The 27,701-nt window shown below is 51.3% G+C and overlaps 1 protein-coding gene across 6 annotated transcripts in view; it reads left to right on the forward strand.

The window, feature by feature from the left end:
• The window catches only part of LOC144581918 (uncharacterized), a 91,821-nt gene that overhangs the window by 49,562 nt on the left and 14,558 nt on the right, over positions 1-27,701 (forward strand). For 2 of the 6 annotated variants that reach the window (XM_078367821.1, XM_078367820.1), the window contains exons 2-3: positions 1,837-5,011; positions 26,315-26,424. In XM_078367821.1, the coding sequence (XP_078223947.1) occupies positions 4,806-5,011; positions 26,315-26,424 (316 nt within the window). In that variant the 5' untranslated portion in view covers positions 1,837-4,805. Of the gene's footprint in view, positions 1-1,836; positions 26,425-27,701 lie in introns of all 6 variants that reach the window. The other 4 variants (XM_078367823.1, XR_013533349.1, XM_078367822.1 and 1 more) reach the window with 4 other exon arrangements.

The raw sequence follows: 27,701 nt of genomic DNA on the forward strand, positions 1-27,701 counted from the left end.
CTTCAAGAGAATTCTACTTACTGCTAAGGCTGCTGCTCTTGTGTATGGAAATGTTTCTATCCAAAGAGAAAACAAGAATGTACTTATATTCTTGTGATGGTGGTAGCTGAATAGAATCTAGCTGCCATGCCTCAAAAGGGCCTTTTGGTAAAGGAATATGGACTTGATGAGAACTATGTAAAGGTTTCCCTGGATTGTGTTTTGGGCAGCTATTGCAGTCATCGTATACTGTATAAGCAACAGTTGAAGAACCTTTTCAAGATACTGTTTTCCCTAAGCTGTCTTTTTGTTGAGGCTCTCAGGAGTTAAGTCCTGCAGAAAAGAAAGATGACTATTTTGGTTAGAAGTAAGCATAGACAATTTGAACCATATCATAGCTTAGTCTTGGAGAAGTACATTTTCTCTTTTGTTTCCCAAATCTCTTGTTCTGTTTTTTGAGCTCTGTATGGAGATAATTTTATATCAAAATTAGGTGCTTTCTTAAAAATAAAATGGGTCAATTTTCTTATTCAGATATCTTTACGGTAGCCCTTTTGCGTATATTATCTGCTAACTGATTTTACATGCTTGCTGGAGTGTCTGACTCTAACGGCCTAGAATCTGGATAACAGTGAATGATTTTCACAGTAGTATGGCTTCTAATAATTTCAAAATGAGGCATGTGTTTTTTGTGGACTAACTGGAAGAGGATAAAAATCTTCTTTGTATCCATAGCATTTTTAAAGTCTTGAGCTACTCTGAAAGCATATCTGCTATCTGTATCAATATTAGCATTCATTCCTTTTACCGGTTGCTAGGCTCTAATTAATTATTATTAATTCATAATTATTAATAAATAATTAAATATTATTCACTCTTCTTTTTGGGCTGAGATTGCTCCTGGAAGGATGCACTTTTGAATTCCTAAGCCAAGGGTGCTATAGTGTTACTTGCATGATAAATTACATATATCTTACTTAATCCTTTAAGTAAGATACATTTGTAAAGCAAACATTAGTGTTAGTAAGGGGTTTATTTGCAGGTCCTTTCCAGGAGAAAGAAGCTGGTCAGTTAATATGCAATCATGCAGCATGCCATCTGAAGGCAGGGCAGAAGAGTGACAGCATTTCGATTATTCCATCTGGAAATTGTAATATGGGGAGCAGAGAGAGAAAGAACTTCACAAACCATTATTCTACTAACCAAACACTGTTGAGTTTGATGAGGTTAGAAGCATTCCCACTTCTTTGAACGTGACAAAGACAGTGAGGAGAGATCTCATCATTATTTCTCATCATTATTTCTTCAGTTGCTCTTATAAATAGAGAGTGCAAGTGTAATAGAGGGAGAATTGTAGCAGGTACTCTTCTCATGCAAATGGGAATCCTCCAGCAGCGGAATCCAACTGTTGACTATAGTATCCTACAGGTATATTTTGATCTCATGGATTTGCATCAGAACACCTAAGGTGTTTCCCAGATTTTCATAAACAGACAATGAAAAGGGAATATTGTAATTTGGTGTACTAATACTGGGCCATCTATAACACTCTTTACATTTCTTCCATTGGTTGAGTTTTAAAGGAAAAGGTTGGAATCCAGTTTCTGCAGTATCCTCCTAATCCCCCAAAACTTCTGTACTGTTTCTTAGATTTCGGGGTAGGGACAACTAATATTCCTTTCATTTTATCCAGATTACACTCTGAGCAGAGAAGTAAACTATCTACATGTGATATCAAGGTAGTTTTCTTAGGGAAATTAACATCTGAAAGGTCCACTTTGGTTATTTTGAAAATAAATTGGTTTTACAGTATATCCCTAAGAAATGATTGTCCATGTGCATTGTCTGTCTTACCAGGTGAAGGTGAAGAGAAATCGACTATCTGTATCCACAGGAATGCTAAAGAATGCATGGTGTACGTCTATTACAGTAAAGAATTAACTTTCAGTTGGGAATGTAAGCGGGGAATGGAGAGGGGATGTCCCGAAGATGCTCCCAGTTCCCGGCTTGGATGTGCCCGGGTCCTTGGACTCTCTTACCCCAGGAATGGGGAAAAGGGTGCTGGAGGCATGGTAAGCTTACCTTTCGAACAAATATTGTGGACCACCCAAAGAGTTCAACAGAGATTGATTTACTAGGCAGAGAGAGGAGGGAGAGAGAGAGAGAGAGAGAGAGAGAGAGAGAGAGAGAGAGAGAGAGAGAGAGAGAGAGAGAGAGAGAGAGAGAGAGCGCTCCCACGGTGCTGTGGGAGGGGAACCAAGGGAGGAATCCCTATAGGTAAAAAGCAGCAAGATTTTAACCTTGAGGTTATTCCCGCCCCATTCATGTTTTCATCCAATTAGAGGAGTTCTTTCAAACTTCCATGGGAGAGATTGATTTTTGACTTTGACACAGCATTGCCTACTTGGATAGCCGCCACCACAGTCCCCGCAGCTCTACCATTCCTTAAAGGGCTTGCAGCCTGAGTTCCCAGAGCCAGGTGAGAGTTGGCTTCACCATTGCGCATGCATGAGGCACAAGCCACTCCTCGAGTCATTGTGACGTTCACCGTTGCCAGGCAACTGGCTGCTGACACCTGGCAAAGGATGAGCACCATGTGGCAGTGAGTCAGAAAGAAGACTCAGGCCACTCTTCGCCAGGACGTCCACAGGATACTCTCTGGAGGCCAGGATTCATGAAGGGTCGACCAAGAAAAGAAACTTCAGGTGGAGGGATCTTAGCGGAAGCAGCCCGGAATCTCTGCCTCGGGCCTGTGCCAAGAGTGTACAGGTGGGTGTCCCCAATTTGTCTTGGCCTGGTCATCTCGAAGTACACATCTTCCTGTGTGCCCATGGGCTGCTCTCCCACCCAGTGGTCATAGTCATGAAGAGCAGAACCCTGCTGCTTCAGGGACTGCCTGGGGCTGGGTGTTACTGTGGCATTCCTGTATGTCTATGTGTGGTGGGTATGTGTGTGCTGTTTGTGTGTGTGCACGTGTGTGTCTCTGTCTCAGATTATTCTCTCTCTCCCACTCTCTTTCTCTCTCTGTACATCTGTGTGGGCGTGTGAGCGTGTGTGTTGGGACGCATGGCCCTGACGGACAGAGAGCGGTTTCTTGCATGACGGCTTTTCTTCTGGTGAACCTCTCCCCGTGTTGCTGCCTGTGTTGTGTGGCCGGTTGCCAGTCATTTACCTGGCAATTCCAGCTGACATTTCTGAAGGAAGGTCTAGGCAAACTGTGGAGTGAGCTGTGGCGGCAAGCATATATTTCAATCACCTGCCCATCCTGAACTGCCTCTTTCATAAGATCAAGACAATCACACCGCAGCCAAGGACAAAATCCCCAGCACAGCTCACAGCTCACCTGCAGGAGGGGTAAACATAAATCTCAAAGAAGATAGCTCTCTCCATTGTAACCCCATCCCTGCTTACGCGGCGGGATCCAAAATAGGATCCGAAGCTTCTCCTCTGCCAGGAGCTGAAGCAGAAGAGTGCTGGAGGCGGTCCTGAGGACAAGAGTCTTATGCATTCGAACCCAGCTTTGCTGCACATAGGCCCAATTCCCCGGCTCCCCAAACCTGCTGCTTGTGCCACGCGGGTGGCAGTGTGGGGAAAACGTGCCTTGTATTTGCCGACATATTTTTTACCCCAGGGGGGCCCTTCCCTCCTCTCTCCATTGTAACTCCATCCCGGCTCGCTGTGGAATCCAAAATCGGACCCGAAGAGGAGTGGGGAGAGCCCTTGGGCACCCAGAAGCTTCTCCTCCGCCAGGAGCTGAAGCAGAAGAGCACTGGAGGCGGTCCTGAGGACAAGTGTCTTATGCATTTGACCCCAGCTTTGTCACATGTACCAGCATTTCCCACAACTCCCAAACCTGCTTCTTTTGCCACCCGGGTGTCGGGGTGGGGAAACCATGATTTGAGGTCGCTGACATTTTTCTGTGCCCCAGTGAGGCCCTTTCTGTCCCTCTCCATTGTAACCCCATCCTTGCTTACCTGGTGGGATCAAAAATCGGATCCCAAGAGGAGTGGGGCCAGCCCATCGGGCACGCTGAAACTTCCGCTTCCCATGGCTCCCCAAACCTGCTGCTTTCACTCCCCCCCCCCCACCACTCTAATCCTAGCAGCCTCAGCCATTTTCTTATTGGGCTGCAGCTTCAGTTCCGGAGACAGGTGATATTCGGCCTCACCAGTGATTTGCTAGGCAGAGACAGAGAGAGAGAGGAGAGAGAGAGAGAGAGGATGAGAGAGAGAGAGAGAGAGAGAGAAAGAGAGAGAGAGAGAGAGAGAGGAGAGGGGGAGAGAGAGAGAGAAAGAGAGAGAGAGGAAAAGAGAGAGAGAGAGGAAAAGAGAGAGACAGAGAGAGAGAGAGAGAGAGAGGAAAAGAGAGAGAGAGAGGAAAAGAGAGAGACAGAGAGAGAGAGAGAGAGAGAGAGAGAGAGAGGAAAAGAGAGAGAGAGAGAGAGAGAGAGAGAGAGAGAGAGAGAGAGAGGGAGAGAGTGCTCCCATGCCCCTGTGGGAGGGGAACCAAGGGAGGAATCCCTATAGGTAAAGAGCAGCAGAATTTTAACCTTGAAGTTATTCCCGCTCCATTCATGTTTTCGACCAATTAGAGGAGTTCTTTCAAACTTCCATGGGAGAGATTGATTTTTGACTTTGATACCTCATTGCCTACTTGGATAGCCGCCACCACAGTCCCCGCAGCGCTACCATTTCTTAAAGTGCCCGGAGCCTGAGTTCCTAGAGCCAGATGTGAGTTGCGCCAGTGCGCATGCACGAGGCACAAGCCACTCCTAGGGTCATTGTGACTTTCACCGTTGCCAAGCAACGGGCTCCTGAGACCTGGCAATGGATAAGCACCCTGTGGCAGTGAGTCAGAAACAAGACTCAGGCCACTCCTCGCCAGGACGTTCACAGGATACTCTCTGGAGGGTCGTTCACAGGATACTCTCTGGACTTCACGAAGGGTCGACCAAGAGAAAGAAACTTCAGGTGGAGGGATCGCAGGAAGCAGCCTGGAATCTCAGCCACAGGCCTGTGCCAAGGGGATACAGGTGGGTGTCTCCAATTTGTCTTGGCCTGGTCATCTCGAAGTACATGTCTTCCTATGTTACCATGGGCTACTCTCTCACCCAGTGGACATAGTCATGAAGAGCAGAACCCTGCAGCTTCAGGGATTGCCTGGAGCTGCGTGTTACTGTGCCACTGCTGTATGTCTGTGTGTGTGGGTGTATATGTATTGTTTGTTGTGTGCACACGTATGTCTGTTTCAGATTAATCTCTCTCTCCCACTCTCTCTCTCTCTGTACATCTGTGTGCACGTGTGTGTGTGTGTGTTGGGGCGCATGACCCTGTCTGCCAGAGAGCGGTTTCTTGCATGATAGCCTTTCTTCTGGTGAACCTCTCCCTGTGTTTCTGCCTGGGTTGTGTGGCCGGTTGTCAGTCGTTTACCCGGCAATTCCAGCTGACATTTCGGGAGGAAGGTCTAGGCAAACTGTGGAGGGAGCTGTGGGGGCCCAGCGTATATTTCGATCACCTGCCCATCCTGAATTGCCTCTTTCATGGGACCAAGAAAATCACATCCCAGCCAAGGACAAAAGCCTCAGCACAGCTCACAGCACACCTGCAGGAGGGGTAAACATAAATCTCAAGGAAGATAGTTCTCACTTCGCTCGCTTCTGACCTCATTGAGAAATCTAGCCACAGCTCCATACAGGAACCACAAGGATGCCAAGAACGGGATGTAGCAAGCATCTCTATCCCTCCAACGCTGGCCTTTCTGGCCAAGTCAACCGTTTGGCACTCCTCTTCGGATGCCCGTGGCAGTGGCATTGTGCTGTATTTGGCCTGGATTCTGGCCTATGCTCTGTCCTCCCTCTATCTCTGTCTACCCTCTTTCAGAGAAGCCTAAAGGCTTCCTGATCTGGCTAAGTGTCTTCACCATAGAACACATCCCAGTCCAGCAGGGAGGAAGTACTTGGGGATTTGTTTCCCATCTGTTTCTTCTCCAAACCTGTTTTTCAATGATTGGGCAGGTGCGATGAAGGTGGAGCCGTGGGCTTCCATCCCTGCCCAGGACAGGGAAGCTTTCTCAGTCTCCATGAGAAATCTTGGAAGGCTGCGTCAAAGTCTCCATGAAGGCTATGTGGCTGCCCTTTGGTTTCTCCAAAAAGTGCTGGTGCAATTCACCTGCACTTCTCTGGTTCTTGAGGACCATCCGTCACTATGCCCCTGGGGAAAGTGCCTTCAAGCACTGGATTTTTTGGCTACCATGTATGCCAGGGAGCAAGTGAAGGGGACTGGGTTTAACTGGGTGCAGGGGTTGTTGCATCAGGTGTACCTGCTGGGAGGCGGGGTGGGAACACAATGCCTTGAGGTCCCTGATATCTTTCTGTTTTGCACTGAGGCCCTTCTGCCCCTCTCCATTGTAACTCTATCCCTGCTTACCCTGTGGGATCCAAAATTGGATCTGAAGAGGAATAGGGAGAGCCCATCGGGCACCCTGAAGCTTCTCCTCCATCAATAGCTGAAGCAGAAGAGCTCTGGAGGCAGTCCTGAGGACAAGAGTCTTAGGGATTTGACCCTAGCTTTGTCACACATATGTCTGTTTCCTACAGCTCACCAAACCTGCTGCTTTTGCCATGTGGATGGTCAGGTGGGGACACCATGCCTTGTGGTCCCTGAGATATTTCTGTGCCCAGTGCCAACCTTCCCACCCCAATCCATTGTAACCCCATCCCTATTTACCCGTTGGGAACCAAACTTGGATCCAAAGAGGAGTGGGGAGAGCCCATCAGGTACCCTGAAGTTTCTCATCTGTCAGAGCTGAAGCAGAAGTGAGCTGGAGGCGGTCCTGAGGACAAGAGTCTTATGGATTTGACCCCAGCATTGTCACATGTACTGGCGTCTCTCATGGCTCCCCAAACCAGCTGCTTTTGCCACCCGGGTGGTGGGGTGGAGACACCACTCCTTGAAGTTGCTGACATTTTTCTGTGCCCCAGTGAGGCTCTTCCTTCTCCTCTCCATTGTCAACCCATCCCTGCTTCCCCGGTGGGATCCAAGATCGGATCCAAAGAGGGAAGGGAAGAGCCCATCAGGCACCCTGGAGCCAGGATCAGAAACAGAAGAGCACTGAAGGAGGTCCTGAGGACAGGAGTCTTATGGGTTTGACCCCGGCTATGTTGCACATACACCCAATTTCACAGCTACCCAAACCTGCTGCTTTCACTACCCACCACCACCACTGTAGTCCCACCTGCCTCAGCCATTTCTGCAAGCAGCTACAGCCTGAGTTTCCTGAGCAAGGTGCCAGTCAGCGTCACCAATGCGCATACACGAGGCACAAGCCACTCCTAAGGGGATTGTGACATTCACCATTGAATGGCGACGGGATCCTGAGTATTGGCAAATGAGGAGTTTCCTGTGGCAGTGTGTCAGAAACAAGGCTTAGGCCACTCGTCACCAGGACCTCCACAGGATAGTCTCCAGAGACTAGGACTCCCAATGGGTTGACCAGGATTTGCAGAGGGTCGACCAGGAGGAAGAAATCTTAGGTGGAGGGTTCCCCTGGGGAGCAGCGTAGAATTGCAGCCTAAGGCCTGTGACAAGGGAGTACATGTAAGTCTCCTGAAATGTCTTACCCTGGTTATCTCGAGTACACATCTTCCTGTGTGCACATGGGCTGCTCTCTCACTCTCACCAGAGGGTTGTCAGTCATGAAGAGCAGAACCCTACAGCCTCAGGGACTGCCTGCGGCTGGGTGTTTCTGTGCCACTTCTGCTTATCTGTGTGTAGTGGCGTGTGTGTGTGTGTGTGTGTGTCTGAGTGTGTGCGCGTGTATGTCTCTGTCTGTGATTATGTCTGTCTCCTTTCCCACTCTCTTTCTCTCTCTCTCTGCATCTGTGTGTGCATGTTGGGATGCATGGCCCTGTGTGCCAGAGAGCAGATTCTTGCACCACAGTCTTTCTTTTGATGAGTCTTTCCCTGTGTCACTGCCTGGTTGTGTGACTGGTGGTCAGTTTTTCCCCCAGCAATTCCAGATGGCTTTTGCCTGGGGAGGCGTGGGCAATGTGGGGAGGGAGATGCGTTGCGCCACCATATGTTTCAATCACCTCCCCATTCTGAGAGGCCTCTTTCTGTGGACCAAGACAATAAAACCCCAGCCAAGGACAAAAGCGTCAGCATAGCTCCTTGTCCACCTGCAAGAGGGTTGCCCATCCACTTCAAAGAAGACTGTTCTCACTTTTCTCACCCATAACCTCATTGAGAAATCTAGCCACAGCTCCACACAGGAACCACAAAATGCCAAGTATGGGATGTGGCAAGCTTCTCTGTCCCTCCAACGCTGGCCTTTCTAGTCAAGTCAACCATTTGGCACTCCGCCCTGGATGTGTTTTGGGATGTGTTGTGCTGTATTTGGCCTGGACCCTGGCCTATGCTCTGTCTTCCATCTTTCTCTGTGTGCCCTCTTTCTGAGAAGCGTAGAGGCACTTCCTTGTCTGGCTCAGTGTCTTCAACATAGAACACTTCCCAGTCCAGCAGGGAGGAAGTTGGTGGAGATCAATTTTCCATCTGTCTCCACTCCACACCTGTTTCTGGGTGATTGAGCAGGTGCAATGATGGTGGAGCCATGGGCTTCCATACCTGCCCAGGACAGGGAAGCTTTGTCAGTCTCCATATCCCAGTGCATGGCTGTGTGGCTCCCCTCTGGTTTCTCCAAAAGGTGCTGTTGCAATTTACCTGAACTTGTTTTCTCGTTCTTGAGGGCCATCTGTCACTATGCCCCTGGGGAAAGTGCCTTCAAGCACTGAATCTTTTAGCTGACATAGATGCCAGGGAGTGAGTCAAGGGAACTGCGTTTCCCTGGGTGCAGGTGTTCTTGCATCAGGGGTACCTGTCGGGTGGGAGCACCATGACTTGACATCCCTGAGATGTTTCTGTGCCCAGTGAGGCCCTTCCCGCATCTCTCCATTGTAACCCCATCCCTGCTTACCCTGTGGGATCCAAAATCGAATCCAAAGAGGAGTGGGGAGAGCCCACTGGGCACCCTGAAGCTTCTTCTCCACCCGGAGCTGAAGCAGAAGAGTGCTGGAGGTGGTCCTGAGGATAAGAGTCTTATGCATTTGACCCCAGCTTTGTCACATGTATGAGCATTTCCCACAGCTGCCCAAACATGTTTCTTTTGCCACTTGGGTGGCAGGGTGGGGAAACCCTGTGTTGAGGTGGCAGACATCTTTCTGTTCCCCAGTGAGGCCCTTCCTACCCCTCTCCATTGTAACCCCATCCTGCTAACATGGTGGGATGCAAAATCGGATCCGAAGAGGAGTCGGGAGAGCTCCTTGGGCACTCTGAAGCTTCTACTCTGCCAGAAGCCAAAGCAGAAGAGTGCTGGAGGTGGTCTTGAAGAGAAGAGTCTTAAGGATTTGACCCCAGGTTTGTCCCACATATGTCCATTTCCCCGGCTCCCAAACATGCTGTTTGTGCCACCCGGGTGGTGGTGTGGGGCAACTGTGCCTTGAGGTTGCTGACATATTCCTGTGCCCCAGTGGGGCCCTTCCTGCCCCTCTCCATTGTCACCCATCCCTGCTTACCCGGTGGGATTGAAGATCAGATTCAAAGAGGAAAGGAGAGTGCCCATCAGGCACCCTGAAGCCAGGAGCCAAAACAGAAGAGCACTGAAGGAGGTCCTGAGGACAGGAGTCTTAAGGGTTTGACCGCGGCTGTGTTGCACATACACCTGCTTCTCATGGCTCCCCAATCCTGCTGCTTTCACTCCCCACCACCACCACTGTAGTCCTAGCAGCTGCGGTCATTTTCTTATTGGGCTGCCGCTTCAGTTCCGGAAGCAGGTGGTATTTGGCCTCACCAGTGTGCATGAATGGGGCACAGGCCGCTCCTCAGGGGATTGTGAAGTTCACCATTGAATGGTGACGGGATCCTGAGACTTGGCAAAGGAAGAGATTCCTGTGGCAGCGTGTCAGAAACAAGGCTTAGGCCACTTGTCACCAGGACCTCCACCGGATAGTCTCCAGAGACCAGGACTCACAGTGGGTTGACCAGGTTCGCAGAGGGTCAACCAGGAGGAAGAAATCTCAGGTGGAGCGTTCCCCTGGGGAGCAGCGTAGAATTCCAGCCTCAGGCCTCTGACAAGGGAGTACAGGTGAGTCTCCCCAAATGTCTCGGCCTAGTTATCTCGAGTACACATCTTCCTGTGTGCACTTGGGCTGCTCTCTCACTCTCACCAGAGGGTTGTTAGTCATGAAGAACAGAATTCTGCAGCTTCAGAGACTGCCTGCGGCTGGGTGTTTCTTTGCCATCTCTGCTTATCTGTGTGTGGTCGTGTGTGTGTGTGTGTTTGAGTGTGTGCACGTGTATGTCTCTCTGTCCGTGATTATGTCTCTGTCTCATTTCCCGCTCTCTTTCTCTCTTTCTCTGCATCTGTGTGTGCATGTTGGGATGCATGGACCTGTGTGGCAGAGAGCAGTTTCTTGCACCACGGCCTTTCTTTTGATTAGTCTCTTTCTGTGTCGCTGACTGAGTCGTGTGACTGGTTGTCAGTCCTTTCCCCAGCAATTCCAGTTGGCTTTTGCCAGGGGAGGCATGGGCAATGTGAGGAGGGAGATGCATCGGGCCACCATATGTTTCAGTCACCTCCCCATCCTGAGACGCCTCTTTCTGAGGACCAAGACAATAAAACCCCAGCCAAGGACAAAAGCTTCAACATAGCGCATTGTCCACCTTCAGGAGGGTTGCCCACCCACCTCAAAGAAGACTGTTCTCACTTCTCTCACCCATAACCTCAATGAGAAATCTAGCCACAGCTCCACACAGGAATCACTGTGATGCCAAGAATGGCATGTGGCAAGCTTCGCTGTCCCTCCAATGCTGGGCTTTCTGGCCAAGTCAACCATTTTGCACTAATTTTAGGATGGCCGTCGCAATGGCATTGTGCTGCACTTGGCCTGGATCTGGCCTACGCTCTGTCCTCCCTATTTATCTGTCTGCCCTCTTTCTGAGAAGTCTTACTGATCTGGCGAAGTGTCTTCAACATAGAACAGTTCCCAGTCCAGCAGGGAGGAAGTACTTGGAAATCTGTTTTCCTTCTGTTTCTTCACCAAACCTTCTTCTCAATGATTGGGCAGGTGGAATGAAGGGGGACAGGTGGGCTTCCATCCTTGTCCGGGACAGGGAAGTTATTCAGTCTCCATGAGAAAGCTTAGAAGGCTGCATGGAAATCTCCACAGAAGGCTGCATGGCTGCCCTTTGGCTTCTCCAAAAGGTGCCGGTGTAATTCACCTGCTCTTGTCTCATTCTTGAGGGCCATCCCTCACTATGCCCCTGGGGAATGTGCCTTCAAGCACTGAATCTTTTGGAATGTGCCTTCAAGCATTGAATCCATGGATGCCAGGGAGCAAGGGAAGGGGACTGGGTTTAACTGGGTGCAGGGTTGTTGCATCAGGTGTACCTGCCGGGAGGCAGGGTGGAAACACAATATCTTGAGGTCCCTGATATCTCTCTGTTTCCCACTGAGGCCCTTCCCGCCCCTCTCCATTGTAACTCCATCTCTCATTACCGGATGGGATCCAAAATTGGATCTGAAGACCAACGGGGAGAGCCCATCAGGCACCCTGAAGCTCCTCCTTCATAAGGAGCTGAAGCAGAAAAGTCCTGGAGGCAGTCCAGATAGCAAGAGTCTTATGAATTTGACCCAAGCTTTGTGGCACACATGCCAGTTTCCCACAGCTCTCCAAACCTGCTGCTTTTGCCACGTGGGTGTTTGGGTGGGGCACCATGCCTTGAGGTCCCTGAGATCTTTCTGTGCCCAGTGACAACCTTCCCGTCCCTCTCCATTGTAATCCCATCCCTACTTACCTGGTGGGATCCAAAATCAGATCCAAAGAGGAGTGGGGAGAGCCCATCAGGCACCCTGAAGCTTCTCATCTGCCAGAGCTGACACAGAAGAGTGCTGGAGGTGGTCCTGAGGACAAGTGTCTTAGAGATGTGACCCCAGCGTTGTCACATGTACAAGCGTTTCCCACGGCTCCCCAAAACCTGCTGGTTTTGCCACCCAGGTGGTGGGGTGGGGACACCATGCCTTGAGGTCGCTGACATCTTTCTGTGCCCCAGTGAGGCCCTTGCTGCCCATCTCCATTGTCATCCCATCCCTGCTTACCCAGTGAGATCCAAAATCGGATTCAAAGAGAAAAGGGGAGAGTCCATCAGGCACCCTGACGCTAGGAGCCGAAACAGAACAGCATTGAAGGAGGTCCTGAGGACAGGAGTCTTACGGGTTTGACCCTGGCTATGTTGCACATACACCTGTTTTCAGGGCTCCCAAACCTGCTGCATTCACTACCTGCCACCACACCTGCAGTCCTCCCTGCATTTCTGCAAGCGATTACAGCCTGAGTTTCTGGAGCAAGGTGCGAGTCAGCGTCACCAGTGCACATGCATGAGGCACAAGCTGCTCCTAAGGGGATTGTGAGGTTCACTACTGAATGTTGACAGGATCCCAAGAGTGGGGAAAGGAGGAGTTTCCTGAGGCAGTGTGTCAGAAACAAGGCTTAGGCCACTCCTCACCAGGACCTCCACAGGATAGTCTCCAGAGACCAGGACTTGCAGTGCATTGACCAGGATTCGCAAAAGGTCGACCAGGAGGAAGAAATCTCAGGTGGATGGTTCCCCGGGGAGTAGCGTGGAATTCCAGCCTCAGGCCTGTGACAAGGGAGTACAGGTGAGTCTCCCCAAATGTCTTGCCTGGTTATCTCAAGTACACATCTTCCTGTGTGTACCTGGGCTGCTCTCTCAGTCTCACCAGGGGGTTGTTAGTCATGAAGAGCAGAACCCTGCAGCCTCAGGGACTGCATGCGGCTGGGTGTTTCTTTGCCACTTCTACTTATCTGTGTGGTGGTGTATGTGTGTGTTTGAGTGTGTGCGAGTGTTTGTCTCTGTCTGTGATTATGTCTCTCTCCTTTCCCACTCTCTTTCTCTCTCTCTGCGCATCTGTGTGTGCGTGTTGGGATGCATGGCCCTGTGTGCTAGAGAGCAGTTTCTTGCACCACAACCTTTCTTTTGATGAATCTCTGTCTGTGTCACTTCCTGGGTCGTGTGACGGATTTTCAGTCACTTCCCCAGGAATTCCAGATGGCTTTTGCCAGGGGTGGCATGGGCAACATGGGGAGGGAGATGCATCGGGCCACCATATGTTTCAGTCACCTCCCCATCCTGAGAGGTCTCTTTCTGAGGATCAAGAGGATCACATGCCAGCCAAGTACAAAAGCCTCAACATAGCTTATTGTCCACCTGCAGGAGGGTTGCCCACCCTCCTCAGAGAAGACTATTCTCAGTTCTCTCACCCCTAACCTCATTGAGAAATACAGCCACAGCTCCATACAGGAACCACAAGGATGCCAAAAATGGGATGTGGGAAACATCTCTGTCCCTCCAACACTGGCCTTTCTGGCCAAGTCAATCATTTGTCACTCCTCCCCGGATGCCCATGGCAGTGGCATTGTGCTGTATTTGGCCTGAATTCTGGTCTATGCTGTGTCCCCCATCTTTCTCTGTCTGCCCTCTTTCTGAGAAGCCTAAAGGCTCCCTGATGTGGCTAAGTGTCTTCCACATAGAACACTTCCCAGTCCAGCAGGGAGGAAGTATTTGGGGATCTGTTCCCTGTCTGTTTCTTCTCCAAACCTGTTTCTCAATGATTGGGCAGGTGCGATGAAGGTGAAGATGTGGGCTTCCACACCTGCCCATGAAAGGGAAGTTTTCTCAGTCTCCATAGGAAAGCTTGGAAGGCTGCTTGGAAGTCTCCATGGAAGGTTATGTGGCTGCCCTTTGGCTTCTCCAATAGGTGCTGGTGCAATTCACCTGTAGTTCTCTGGTTCTTGAGGGCCATCCAACACCATGCCCCTGGGGAATGTGCCTTCAAGCACTGAATCTTTTGGCTGCCATGGATGCCAGGGAGCAAGTGAAGGGGACTGGGTTTAACTGGGTGCAGGGGTTGTTCCACCAGGTGTACCTGCTGGGAGGCAGGGTGGGAACACAATGCCTTGAGGTCCCTGATATCTTTCTGTTTCCCACTGAGGCCCTTCTGCCCCTCTCCATTGTAACTCTATCCCTGCTTACTCTGTGAGATCCAAAATTGGATCCAAAGAGGAATGCAGAGAGCTCATCGGGCACCCTGAAGCTTCTCCTTCATCAGGAGCTGAAGCAGGAAAGCACTGGAGTCAGTCTAGAGAACAAGAGTTCTAGGGATTTGACCCCAACTTTGTTGCACATACACCTGTTTCCAACACCTCTCCAAACCTGCTGCTTTTGCCACGTGGGTTGTCGGGTGGGGACACCATGCCTTGAGGTCCCTGAGATCTTTCTGTGCCCAGTGCGAACCTTCCTGCCCCTCTCCATTGTAACCCCATTCCTACTTACCCGGTGGGATCCAAAATCGAATCTGAAGAGGAGTGGGGAGAGTCCATCAGGCATCCTGAAGCTTCTCCTCCTCCAGATCTGAAGCAGAAGAGCACTGGAGGCGGTCCTGAGGACAATAATTTCAGGGATTTGACCCCAGCTTTGTCACAAGTACGAACATTTCCCACGGCTCCCCAAACCTGCTACTTTTGCTACCTGGTTGGTGGGGTGGGGACACCATGCTTTGAGGTCGCTCACATCTTTCTGTGCCCCAATGAGGCCCTTCCCACCCCTCTCCATTGTCAACCCATCCCTGCTTACCCGGTGGGTTCCACAATTGTATTCAAAGGGGAAAGGCACCCAGGGTCCATCAGGCACCCTGAAGCCAGGAGCCGAAACAGAAGGGCACCGAAGGAGATCCCGAGGACAGGAGTCTTAAGGGTTTGACCACAGCTATGTTGCACATACACCCGTTTTCACGGCTGCCCAAACCTGCTACTTTAAATACCTGCCACCACCACTGCCTCAGCCATTTCTGCAAGCGGCTACAGCCTGAGTTTCCTGAGCAAGGTGCCAGTCAGTGTCACCAGTACGCCTGCATGATGCACAAGCCGCTCCTAAGGGGATTGTGACATTCACCTTTGAATGGCGACAGGATCATGAGACTTGGCAAAGGAGGAGTTTCCTGAGGCAGTGTGTCAGAAACAAGGCTTAGGCCACTCCTTACCAGGACCTCCACAGGATAGTCTCCAGAGACCAGGACTTGCAGTGCGTTGACCAGGATTTGCAGAGGGTCGACCAGGAGGAAAAAATCTCAGGCGTAGGGTTCCCGTGGGGAACAGCGTGGAATTCCAGCCTCAGGCCTGTGACAAGGGAGTACAGGTGAGTCTCCCCAAATGTCTTCCCCTGGTTATCTCAATTACAAATCTTCCTGTGTGCACATGGGCCGCTCTCTCACTCTCACCAGAGGGTTGTTAGTCATGAAGAGCAGAACCCTGCAGCCTCAGGGACTGCCTGCGGATGGGTGTTTCTGTTCCACTTCTGCTTATCTGTGTGGTGGCGTGTGTGTATATGTGTTTGAGTGTGTGCGCATGTATGTCTCTGTCTGGAATTATGTCTCTCTCCTTTCCCGCTCTCTTTCTCTCTCTCTGTGCATCTGTGTGTGCGTGTTGGGATGCATGGCCCTGTGTGCCAGAGAGCGGTTTCTTGCACCACAACTTTTCTTTTGATGAGTCTCTGTCTGCGTCACTGCCTGTGTCATGTGACTGGTTGTTAGTCGTTTCCCCAGCAATTCGAGATTGCTTTTGCCGGGGGGGGTATGGGCAACATGGGGAGGGAGATTCATGGGACACCATATATTTCAATCACCTCTCCATCCTGGGAGTCCTCTTTCTGAGGACCAGGATGATCACATCCCAGCGAAGGAGAAAACCTCAGCAAAGCTCATTGTCCGCCTGCAGGAGGGTTGCCACCCACCTCAAAGAAGACTGTTCTCACTTCTCTCACCCATAACCTCATTGAGAAATCTAGCCACAGCTCCACACAGGAACCACAAGAATGCCAAGAACGGGATGTGCCAAGCTTCTCTGTCCCTCTAACATTGGCCTTTCTGGCCAAGTCAACAATTTGGCACTCTTCCCCGGATGCCCGTGGCAGTGGCATTGTGCTGTATTTGACCTTTATTCTGGCCTATGCTGTGTCCTCCATCTTTCCCTGTCTGCCCTCTTTCTAAGAAGCCTAAAGGCTTTCTGGTCTGGCTAAGTGTCTTCAGCATAGAACATTTCCCAGTCCAGCAGGGAGGAAGTTGGTGGAGATCCATTTTCCGTCTGTTTCCCCTCCACACCTGTTTCTGGGTGATTGAGCAGGTGCGCTGATGGTGGAGCTGTGGGCTTCCATACCTGCCCAGGACAGGGAAGCTTTTTCAGTCTCCATATGCCAGTGGATGGCTGTGTGGCTGCCCTCTGGCTTCTCCAAAAGGTGCTGTTGCAATTCACCTGCACTTGTTCTCTCGTTCTTGAGGGCCATCCTTCACTATGCCCCTGGGGAAAGTGCCTTCAAGCACTGAATCTTTTAGCTGACATGGATGCCAGGGAGCGAGCCAAGTGGATTGGGTTTCCCTGGGTGCAGGTGTTTTTGCATCAGGGGTACCTGCCGGATGGGAGCACTATGACTTGGGGTCCCTGAGATGTTTCTGTGCCCAGTGAGGCCCTTCTGGCCCCTCTCCCTTGTAACCCCATCCCTGCTTACCCTGTGGGATCCAAAATCGGATCCAAAGAGGAGTGGGGAGAGCCCATCGGGCACCCTGAGGCTTCTCCTCTGCCAGGAGCTGAAGCAGAAGAGTGCTGGAGGTGGTCCTGAGGACAACAGTCTTATTCTTTTGATCCCAGCATTGTCACACATATGCCCATTTCCCAGGCTCCCCAAACCTGCTGCTTGTGCCACCTGGGCAGCAGGGTGGGAAATCTGTGCCTTGTGTTTGCTGATATATTTCTGTGCCCCAGTCAGGCCCTTTCCTCCCCTCTCCATTGTAACCCCATTTCTGTTTACCCTGTGGGATACAAAATTGATTCCAAAGGGGAATGGGGAGAGTCCATCGGGCACCCTGAAGCTTCTCCTCTGCCAGAGCTGAAGCAGAAGAGCCAGGAAAAGAGTCTTATGGATTGGACCCCAGCTTTGTCACATGTACGAGCATTTCCCTTGGCTCCCCAAACTTGCTGCTTTTGCCACCCAGGTGGTGGGGTGAGGCACCATGCCTTGAGGCCATTGACATCTTTCTGTGCCCCAGTGAGGCCCTTTCCACCCCTCTTCATTGTCACCCCATCCCTGTTTACCCAGTGAAATCCACAATGGGATTCAAAGGGGAAAGGGGAGAGCCCATCAGGCACCCTGAAGCCAGGAGCCGAAACAGAGGAGCACTGAAGGCAGTCCTGAGAACAGGACTCTTAAGGATTTGACCCCGGCTATATTGCACATACACCCATTTTCAGGGCTCCCAAACCTGCTGCTTTCACTACACACCACCACAACTGCAGTCCTCCCTGTCTCGGTCCTTTCTGCAAGCGGCTACAGCCTGAGTTTCTGGCTCAAGGTGCGAGTCAGCGTCACCAATGCCCACGCATGAGGCAGAAACTGCTCCTAAGGAAATTGTGATGTTCACCATTGAATGGCGATGGGATCCTGAGAGTGGGCAAAGGAGCAGTTTCCTGTGGCAGTGTGTCAGAAACAAGGCTTAGGCCACTCCTCACCAGGACCTCCACAGGATAGTCTCCAGAGACCAGGACTCGCAGTGGGTTGACCGGTATTCGCAGAGGGTCGACCAGGAGGAAGAAATCTCAGGTGGAGTGGTCCCCTGGGGAGCAGTGTGGAATTCCAGCCTTAGGCCTGTGACAAGGGAGTACAGGTAAGTCTCCCCAGATGTCTTGGCCTGGTTGTCCCGAGTACACATCTTCCTGGGTGCGCATGGGCCGCTCTCACTCTCACCAGAGGGTTGTTAGTCATGAAGAGCAGAACCCTGCAGCCTCAGGCACTGCCTGCGGATGGGTGTTTCTGTGCCACTTCTGCTTATCTGTGCATGGTGGCGTGTGTGTGTATGTGTGTGTGTTTTCGAGTGTGTGAGCGTGTATGTCTCTTTGTCTGTGATTATGTCTCTCTCCTTTCCCACTCTCATTCTCTCTCTCTGTGCATCTGTGTGGGTGTTGGGATGCATGGCCCTGTGTGCCACAGGGCGGTTTCTTGCACCACGGCCTTTCTTTTTTCTAGTCTCTCCCTATGTTGCTACCTGTGTCGTGTGACTGGTTGTCTGTCATTTTCCTAGCAATTCCAGATGGCTTTTTGCCAGGGGAGGTGTGGGCAACGTGGAGAGGGAGATGTGTCGGGCAACCATAGGTTTCAATCACCTCCCCATCCTGAGAGGCCTCTTTCTGAGGACCAAGATGATCACATCCCAGCCAAGGACAAAAGCCTCAGCATAGCTCATTGTCCACCTGCAGGAGGGTTGCCCATCCACTTCAAAGAAGACTGTTATCACTTCTCTCACCAATTACCTCATTGAGAAATCTAGCCACAGCTCCACAAAGGAACCACAAGGATGCCAAGAAAGGGATGTGGCCAGCTTCTCTGTCACTCCAACACTAGTCTTCTGGCCAAGTCAACCATTTGGCACTCCTCCCCGGATGGGTGTTGGGATGCATTGTGCTGTATTTGGCCTGGACCCTGGCCTATGCTCTGTCTTCCCTCTTTCTCTGTCTGCCCTCATTCTGAGAAGCCTAGAGGTGCTTTCTGGTCTAGCTCAGTGTCTTCAACATAGAACACTTCCCAGTCCAGCAGGGAAGAAGTTGGTGGAGATCCATTTTCCGTCTGTTTCCCCTCCACACCTGTTTCTGGGTGATTGAGCAGGTGCGATGATGGTGGAGCTTTGGGCTTCCATACCTGCCCAGGACAGGGAAGCTTTTTGAGTCTCCATATCCTACTGAATGGCTGTGTGGCTGTCCTCTGGCTTCTCCAAAAGGTGCTGTTGCAATTCACCTGCACTTGTTCTCTTGTTCTTGTGGGCCATCCTTCACTGTGCCCCTGGGGAAATTGCCTTCAAGCACTGAATCTTTTAGCTGACATGGATGCCAGGGAGCGAGCCAAGGGAACTGGGTTTCACTGGGTGCAGTTGTTCTTGCATCAGGGGTACCTGCCGGGTGGGGGCACCATGACTTGAGGTCCCTGAGATGTTTCTGTGCCCGGTGAGGCCCTTGCTCCTCTCCATTGTAACCCCATCTCTGCTTACATGGTGGTATTTAAAATCAGATCCAAAGAGGAGTGGGGAGAGCCCATCGGGCACCCTGAAACTTCTCCTCCACCAGGAGCTGAAGCAGAAGAGCGCTGGAGGTGGTCCTGAGGACAAATGTCTTATGCATTTGACCCCAGCTTTGTCACATGTACGAGCATTTTCCACAGCTCCCCAAAGCTTCTGCTTTTGCCAGCCAGGTGGCGGGGTGGGGAAACCATGGTTTGAGTTTGCTGACATCTTTCTGTGCCCCAATGGGGCCATTTCCGCCCCTCTCCATTGTAACCCCATCCCTACTTGCCCGGTGGGATCCAAAATCGGATCCGAGGAGGAGTGGGGAGAGCCCATTGGGCACCCTGAAGCTTCTCCTCTGCCAGGATCCAAAGTAGAAGAGTGCTGGAGACTGTCCTGAGGACAAGAGTCTTATGCATTTGACTCCAGTTTTGCCACACACATGCCCATTTCCCCAGCTCCCCAAACCTGCTGCTTGTGCCACCCGGGTGATAGCGTGAAGAAATTGTGACTTGTGTTTGCTGACATATTTCTTTGCCCCAATGGGGCCCTTCCTCCCTCTCTTCATTGTAACCCCATCCCTGCTTACCCTGTGGGATCCAAAATCGATTCTGAAGGGGAATGGGGAGAGCCCATCGAGCACCCTGAAGCTTCTCCTCCTCCAGAGCTGAAGCAGAAGAGTGCTGGAGGTGGTCCTGAGGGCAAGAATCTTATGGATTTGACCCCCGCTTTGTCACATGTATGAGCGTTTCCCACTGCTCCCCAAACCTGCTCCTTTTGCCACCCGGGTGATGGGGTGGGGACATCATGCCTTGAGGTCGCTGACATCTTTCTGTGCCCCAGTGAGGCCCTTTCCACCCCTCTCCATTGTCACCCCATCCCTGCTTACCCAGTGGGATCCAAATTAGATTCAAAGAGGAAAGGGGAGAACCCATCAGGCACCCTGAAGCCAGGAGCCAAAACAGAAGAGCACTGAAGGCGATCCTGAGGACAGGATTCTTAAGGGTTTGACCCCGGCTATGTTGCATATACACCCGCTTTCCATGGCTCCCAAAACCTGCTGCCTTCACTCCCCACCACCACCACTCTAATCTCCTAGCAGCCTCGGCAATTTTCTTATTGGGCTGCAGCTTCAGTTCCGGAGACAGGTGGTATTCAGCCCCACCAGTGTGCATGCATGAGGCACAAGCCACTCCTCAGAAGATTGTGAGGTTCACCATTGAATATCGATGGGATCCGGAGACTTGGCAAAGGAGAAGTTTCCTGTGGCAGTGTGTCAGAAACAAGGCTTAGGCCACTCCTCACCAGGACCTCCACAGGATAGTCTCGAGAGACCAGGACTCAAAGTGGGTTGACCAGGGTTCGCAGAGGGTCGACGAGGAGGAAGAAATCTCAGGTGAAGGTTTCCCCTGGGGAGCAGCATGGAATTCCAGTCTCAGGCCTGTGACAAGGGAGTACAGGTGAGTCTCCCAAATGTCTCGGCCTGGTTATGTCGAGTACACATCTTCCTGTATGCACTTGGGCTGCTCTCTTACTCTCACCAGAGGGTTGTTTGTCATGAAGAGCAGAACCCTGCAGCCTCAGGCACTGCCTGCGGATGGGTGCTTCTGTGCCACTTCTGCTTATCTGTGTGGTGGTGTGTGTGTCTGTGTGTGTTTGAGTGTGTGCGCATGTATGTCTCCCTGTCTGTGATTATGTCTCTCTCTCCTTTCCCGCTCTCTTTCTCTCTCTTTGTCCATCTGTGTGTGCATGTTGGGATGCATGGCCCTGTGTGCCAGAGAGTGGTTTCTTGCACCACAGCCTTTCTTTTGATGAGTCTCTCCCTGTGTCGCTGCCTGGGTCCTGTGACTGTTGTCAGTCGTTCCCCCAGCAATTCTAGATGACTTTTTCCAGGGATGTGTTTGCAACATTGGGAGGGAGATGCGTCAGGCCACCATATGTTTCAATCACCTCCGCATCCTGAGAGGCTCTTTTCTGAGGACCAAGATGATCACACCCCAACCAAGGACAAAAGCCTCAGCATAGCTCATTGTTCGCCTGCTGGAGCGTTGCCCACCCACCTCTAAGAAGACTGTTCTCACTTTCTCACCCATACCCTCATTGAGAAATTAGCCACAGCTCCACACAGGAAACACAAGAATGCCAAGAACGAGATGTGGCAAGCTTCTCTGTCCCTCTAACACTGGCCTTTCTGGCTGTTTGGCACTCCTCCCTGGATGCCCGTGGCAGTGGCATTGTGCTGTATTCGTCCTGGATTCTGGCCTATGCTCTGTCCTCCATCTTTCTCTGTCTGCCCTCTTTCTGAGAAGCCTAAAGACTTCCTGATGTGGCTAAGTGTCTTCCACATAGAACACTTCCCAGTCCAGTAGGAAGGAAGTACTTGGGGATCTGTTTCCTGTCTGCTTCTTCTCCAAACCTGTTTCTCAATGATTGGGCAGGTGCGATGAAGGTGGAGCTGTGGGCTTCCATCCCTGTCCGGGATAGGGAAGCTTTCTCAGTCTCCACGGGAAAGCTTGGAAGGCTTCATGAAAGTCTTCATGGAAGGCTACGTGGCTGCCCTTTTGCTTCTCCAAAAGGTGCTGGTGCAATTCATCTGCACTTCTCTGGTTCTTGAGGACCATTGGTCACTATGCCCCTGGGGAATGTGCCTTCAAGCACTGAATCATTTGGCTGCCATGGATGCCAGGGAGCAAGTGAAGGGGACTGGGTTTAACTGGGTGCAGGGGTTGTTGCGTCAGGTGTACCAGCGGGAGGCAGGGTGGGAACACAATGACTTGAGGTCCCTGATATCTTTGTGTTTCCCACTGAGACCCTTCCTGCCCCTCTCCATTGTAACTCCATCCCTGCTTACCCCGTGGGATCCAAAACTGGATCCAAAGAGGAATGGGTAGAGCGCATCGGGCACCCTGAAGCTTCTCCTTCGTCAGGAGCTGAAGCAGAAAAGCACTGGAGGCAGTCCAGAGAACAAGAGTCTTACGGATTTGACCACAGCTCGTCGCACATACGCCTATTTACCACAGCTCTCCAAACTTGCTGCTTTTGCCATGTGCATGGTCAGGTGGGGACACCATGCCTTGAGGTCCCTGAGATCCCTCTGTGCCCAGTGCGAACCTTCCTGCCCCTCTCCATTGTAACCCCATCACTACTTACTCGGTGGGATCCAAAATCGGATCTGAAGGGGAGTGGGGAGAGCACATCGGGCACCCTGAAGCTTCTCCTCGGCCAGAGATGAAGCAGAAGAGCACTGGAGGGGGTCCTGAGGACAAGAGTCTTATGGATTTGACCCCAGCTTTGTCACATGTATGAGCATGCCCCACGGCTTCCCAAACCTGCTGCTTTTGCCACCCGGGTGGTGGGGTGGGGACACCATGCCTTGAGGTCACTGACATTTTTCTGTGCCCCAGTGAGGCCCTTCCCACCCCTCTCCATTGTCACCCTATCCCTCCTTACCTGGTGGGATCCAAAATCAGATTGAGGAAAGGGGAGAGCCCATTAGGCACCCTGAAGCCAGGAGCCGAAACAGAAGAGCACTGAAGGAGGTCCTGTGGACGGGAGTCTTAAAGGTTTGACCCCGGCTATGTTGCACATACATCCGTTTTCACGGCTCCGCAAACCTGCTGCTTTCACTACTCGCCACCACCACTGCAGTCCTCCCTGCCCTAGCTATTTCTGCAAGTGGCTACAGCCTGACTTTATGGAGCAAGGTGTGAGTCCGGGTTACCAATGCCCATGCATGAGGCAGAAACCTCTCCTAAGGGGATTGTGACTTTCACAGTTGAATGGCGACCGGATCCTGAGAGTGGGCAAAGGAGGAGTTTCCTGAGGCAGTGTCAGAAACAAGGCTTAGGCCACTCCTCACCAGGACCTCCACAGGATAGTCTCCAGAGACCAGGACTCACAGTGGGTTGACCAGGATTCGCAGAGGGTCAACCAGGAGGAAGAAACCTCAGGTGGAGGGTTCTCCTGGGGAGCAGAGTGGAACTCCAGCCTCATGCCTGTGACAAGGGAGTACAGGTGAGTCTTCCCAAATGTCTTGCCCTGGTTTTCTCGAGTACACATCTTCCTGTGTGCACATGGGCTGCTCTCTCACTCTCACCAGAGGGTTGTCAGTCATAAGAGCAGAATCCTGCAGCCTCAGGGACGGCCTGCGGCTGGGTGTTTCTATGCCACTTCTTCTGATCTGTGTGTGGTGGCCTGCATGTGTGTGTGTGTGTGATTGAATGTCTGCACATGTATGACTCTCTGTGATTATGTCTTTCTCTCCTTTCCCACTCTCTTTCTCTCTCTCTGTGCATCTGTGTGTGTGTTGGGATGCATGGCTCTGTGTGCCAGAGAGGGGTGTCTTGCACCACAGCCTTTCTTTTGACAAATCTCTCCCTGTGTCACTGCATGGGTCATGTGACTGGTTGTCAATCATTTCTCCAGAAATTCCAGATGGATTGGGCCAGGGGAGGCATGGACAATGTGGGGAGGGAGAAGTGTCCGGCTACCGTATGATTCAATCACCTCCCTATCCTGAGAGGTCTCTTTCTGAGGACCAAGATGATCACATCCCAGCCAAGGACAAAAGCCTCAGCATAGCTCATTGTCCACCTGCAGGAGGGTTGGACATCCACTTCAAAGAAGACTGTTCTCACTTTTCTCACCAATTACCTCATTGAGAAATCTAGCCACAGCTCCACACAGGAACCACAAGGATACCAAGAATGGGATGTGGCAAGCTTCTCTGTCACTCCAACACTAGTCTTTCTGGCCAAGTCAACCATTTGGCACTCCTCCCCGGATGGGTGTTTGGATGCATTGTGTTGTATTTGGCCTGGACCCTGGCCGGTGCTGTCTTCCCTCTTTCTCTGTGTGCCCTCTTTCTGAGAAGCCTAGAGGAACTTCCTGGTCTGGCTCAGTGTCCTCAACATAGAACACTTCCCAGTCCAGCAGGGAGGAAGTTGCTGGAGATCCATTTTCTGTCTGTTTCCCCTCCACACCTGTTTCTGGGTGATTGAGCAGGTGTGCTGATGGTGGAGCTGTGGGCTTCCATACCTGCCCAGGGCAAGGAAGCATTCTCAGTCTCCATATCCCATTGGATGACTGCGTGTCTGCCCTCTGTCTTCTCCAAAAGGTTGTGTTGCAATTCACCTGCACTTGTTCTTTCATTCTTGAGGGCCATCCTTCACTATGCCCCTGGGGAAAGTGCCTTCAAGCACTGAATCTTTTAGCTGACATGGATGCCAGGGAGCGATTCAAGGGGACTGGGTTTCGCTGGGTGCAGGTGTTGTTACATCAGGGGTACTTGCCGGGTGGGGGCACCATGACTTGAGGTCCCTGAGATGTTTCTGTGCCCAGTGAGGCCCTTCCCGCACCCCTCCATTGTAACCCCATACCTTCTTACGCGGGGGGATCCAAAATCAGATCTGAAGAGGAGTGGGGAGAGCCCATCGGGCACCCTGAAGCTGTTCGTCCACCAGGAGCTGAAGCAGAAGAGCGCTGGAGGCAGTCCTAAGGACAACTGTCTTATACATTTGACCCCAGCTTTGTCACATATACAAGCATTTTCCACAGTTCCCCAAAGCTGCTGCTTTTGCCAGCTGGGTGGTGCGGTGGGGAAACCATGCCTTGAGGTTGCTGACATATTTCTGTGTCCCAGTGGGGCCCTTCCAGCCCCTCTCCATTGTAACCTCATCCCTGCTTACGTGGTGGGATCCAAAATCGGATCTGAAGGGGAGTGGGGAGAGCCCATCGGGCACCCTGAAGCTTCTCCTCCACCAGGAGCTGAAGCAGAAAGGCACTTAAGGCGTCCTGAGGGCAAGAGTCTTATGGATTTCCCCCAGCTTTGTCATATGGATGCCCGTTTCCCACGGCTCCCCAAACCTGCTGCTTTTGTCATCTGGGTGGCAGGGTGAGGACACCATGTCTTGAGTTGCCTGAGATCTTTCTGTGTCCAGTGAGGACCTTCGTGTCCCTCTCCATTGTAACTCCATCCGCGCTTACCTGGTGGGATCCAAAATCAGATCTGAAGGGGAGTGGGGAGAGCCCATCGGGCACCCTGAAGCTTCTCCTTTGCCATGAGCCAAAGCACAAGAGCGTTGGAGGCGGTTCTGAGGACAAGTGTCTTATGGATTTGACCCCAGCTTTGCCCCATGTATGCCCTTTTCCCACAGCTCTCCAAACCTGCTGCTTCTGCCACCTGGGTGCTGGGGTGGGGAAACCATGTCTTTAGGTACCTGAGGTCTTTCTGTTCCCCAGTGAGGGCCTTCCCACCCCTCTCCATTGTAATCCCGTTTCTTCTAACCCGGTGGGATCCCAAATCAGATTCAAAGAGGAATGGAGAGAGCACATCAGCCACTCTGAAGCCAGGAGCCAAAGCAGAAGAGCACTGAAGGAGGTCCTGAGGACAGGAGTCTTATGAGTTATACCCCAGCTATGTTGCACATACACCCATTTCCCATGGCTCCCCAAACCTGCTGCTTTCACTCCCCACAACCACCACAGCAGTCCTAGCAGCCTCGGCCATTTCTTCAAGAGCTGGAGCCTGAGTTCCTGGAGCCAGGTGGAAGTCGGCCTCATCAGTGGGCATGCACGAGGCACAAGCTACTCCTCAGTGGATTGTGAGGTTCACTGTTGAATGGTAATGGGTTCCTGAGACTTGGCAAAGGAGGAGCTTTCTGTGGCAGTGTGTCAGAAATAAGGCTTAGGGGGCTCCTCGCCAGGATTTCCACAGGATCGTCTCCGTAGACCAGGATTAGCAGAGGGTGGACCAGGAAGAAGAAACCTCAGGTGGAGGGTGCTGGGGATGCAGCGTGGAATTCCAGCCTCAGGCCTGTGCCAAGGGAGTGCAGGTGAGTCTCCTCAAATGTCTTGCCTGGGATATCTCGAGTACATGTCTTCCTGTGAGCCTATGGGCTGCTCCCTCACTCTCACTGGAGGGTTTTAGTCCTCAACAGCAGAACCCTGCAGCCTCAGGGACTGTGTGAAGCTGGTTGCTACTGTGCCACTTTAGTGTGTCTGTGTGCGGTGGTATGTGTTTGTGTGTTGCTTGTGTGTGTGGGCGTGACAGTGGAGCTCTGGGCTTCCATACCTGCCTAGGACAGGGAAGCTTTCTTAGTCTCCATGTCCCACTTGCTGTCCCTTCTTGCTTCTCTCCGTTTTAATCACATTCCTGCTTATCCAGTGGGATCCAAAATCGGATTGGAAGAGGAGTGCAGAGAGCCCAGAGGTCACCGAGAATTTCTCCTTCATCGGGATCTCTTGGAGACCCCCTCATCCCAGAGCCTTTGGCAGGTAGGTTCTTTTGGAGGCCAGGATTCGCGGTGGGTCGATCAGTAGGAAGAAAACTCAGGTATAGGGATTACTGGAGAAACAGGGTGGAAGAGTTCTGTTTGCAGGCCAATTTGTGGCCTTATGGCCTAAATTGTAGAAGAAACCAATTTGACAAGTTTAAAGATGAAAGGCCCAAAGACCAGCAATAACAGAATAATTATAAATGGGCCTAGAGGAGGGTAGAGCCAGGACAGCCAGTTGTTAAACAAACTCCAGGATCCTGTTTCTTGAAAGCCTTTAGCCCTGTGTTTGATTGATCCCTGAGTTCTTTAACAATAACTGATTGATTTACAAGGTAACAGCATTCTTTTCCTAGAAAGGGACATGTTTCTTCTCTCTGTAGTATTAGCAGATACAGGGACCTTTTTTTATTTTGAAGAGCTAAAGACTTAAGCTGCTTCTGCAGAGAGAATTAACAACCTTTTCCATGTTATTATTTAATTCCTGAGATAGCTCATAGTAAAATTAAGTAACGGTAGTAACTCTTCCAATACCAGTATCATGTCCTCCTATTATTCTGTCCCGTCCCAATGAAAGGAATAATTGGGGTTTGTGTATGGGCATTGCCTTAGCAAGATAAGACTCTGCACCTGAGAGTCAGTGAAAATTGTCCTGTGCGGCGGGGGTGGGGGAGGGTGGTACTAGGAAGCAGGGGAGGAGAACTATTAGGCTAATTTGTAGGGGCAACCACATAGAGTATGGTTGCAAATAATAAAGCTAAGAGTGATAGTCCTGTTAATGCCAGGATGTCAGTTAGACTCATGAGTAGTCACTTTCCTGGGGATCTTGTTGGAAGGGCAGATGTGCATCCTCTAACAGCTCACAGGTGTATGAAGGGTCATCTCCTGGAACTTCAGGCTGTGGACTGGAGGGCCCAGGATTTTCTTCAGGAGGAGTTCAAGGCTTCAGCTGAGTGTGATGACTCCATGAGTCAGTTCCCACCACCTTGACTGCCATTGGGGTAGACAGAATAATGGAAAACCCTGCTTCCCAAGATGGGCCTAGAGAGGGTGAGTCTGAGGGAAGAGAATTAAGAAGCACCAAGTATCCAGGGCAGAACAACTCTTTCCCTTTTTCCCTAGGGTGTCCTTCAGGTCAGGTCCTAAGAGCCTGTTGGTACTTAGCCAAGGAGATTATATCTTTTATTATCTCTGCTGTTTCCCTGTGTAATATAAGATCATTAGTAAGAAAGGGCATCCATAAAGCATCTCATAGGGGCTGAGTCCTATTTTCTGAGG

Source organism: Callithrix jacchus, chromosome 3 (genome assembly GCF_049354715.1).
Source record: "Callithrix jacchus isolate 240 chromosome 3, calJac240_pri, whole genome shotgun sequence".
NCBI classification, from domain to species: Eukaryota; Metazoa; Chordata; class Mammalia; order Primates; family Cebidae; genus Callithrix; species Callithrix jacchus.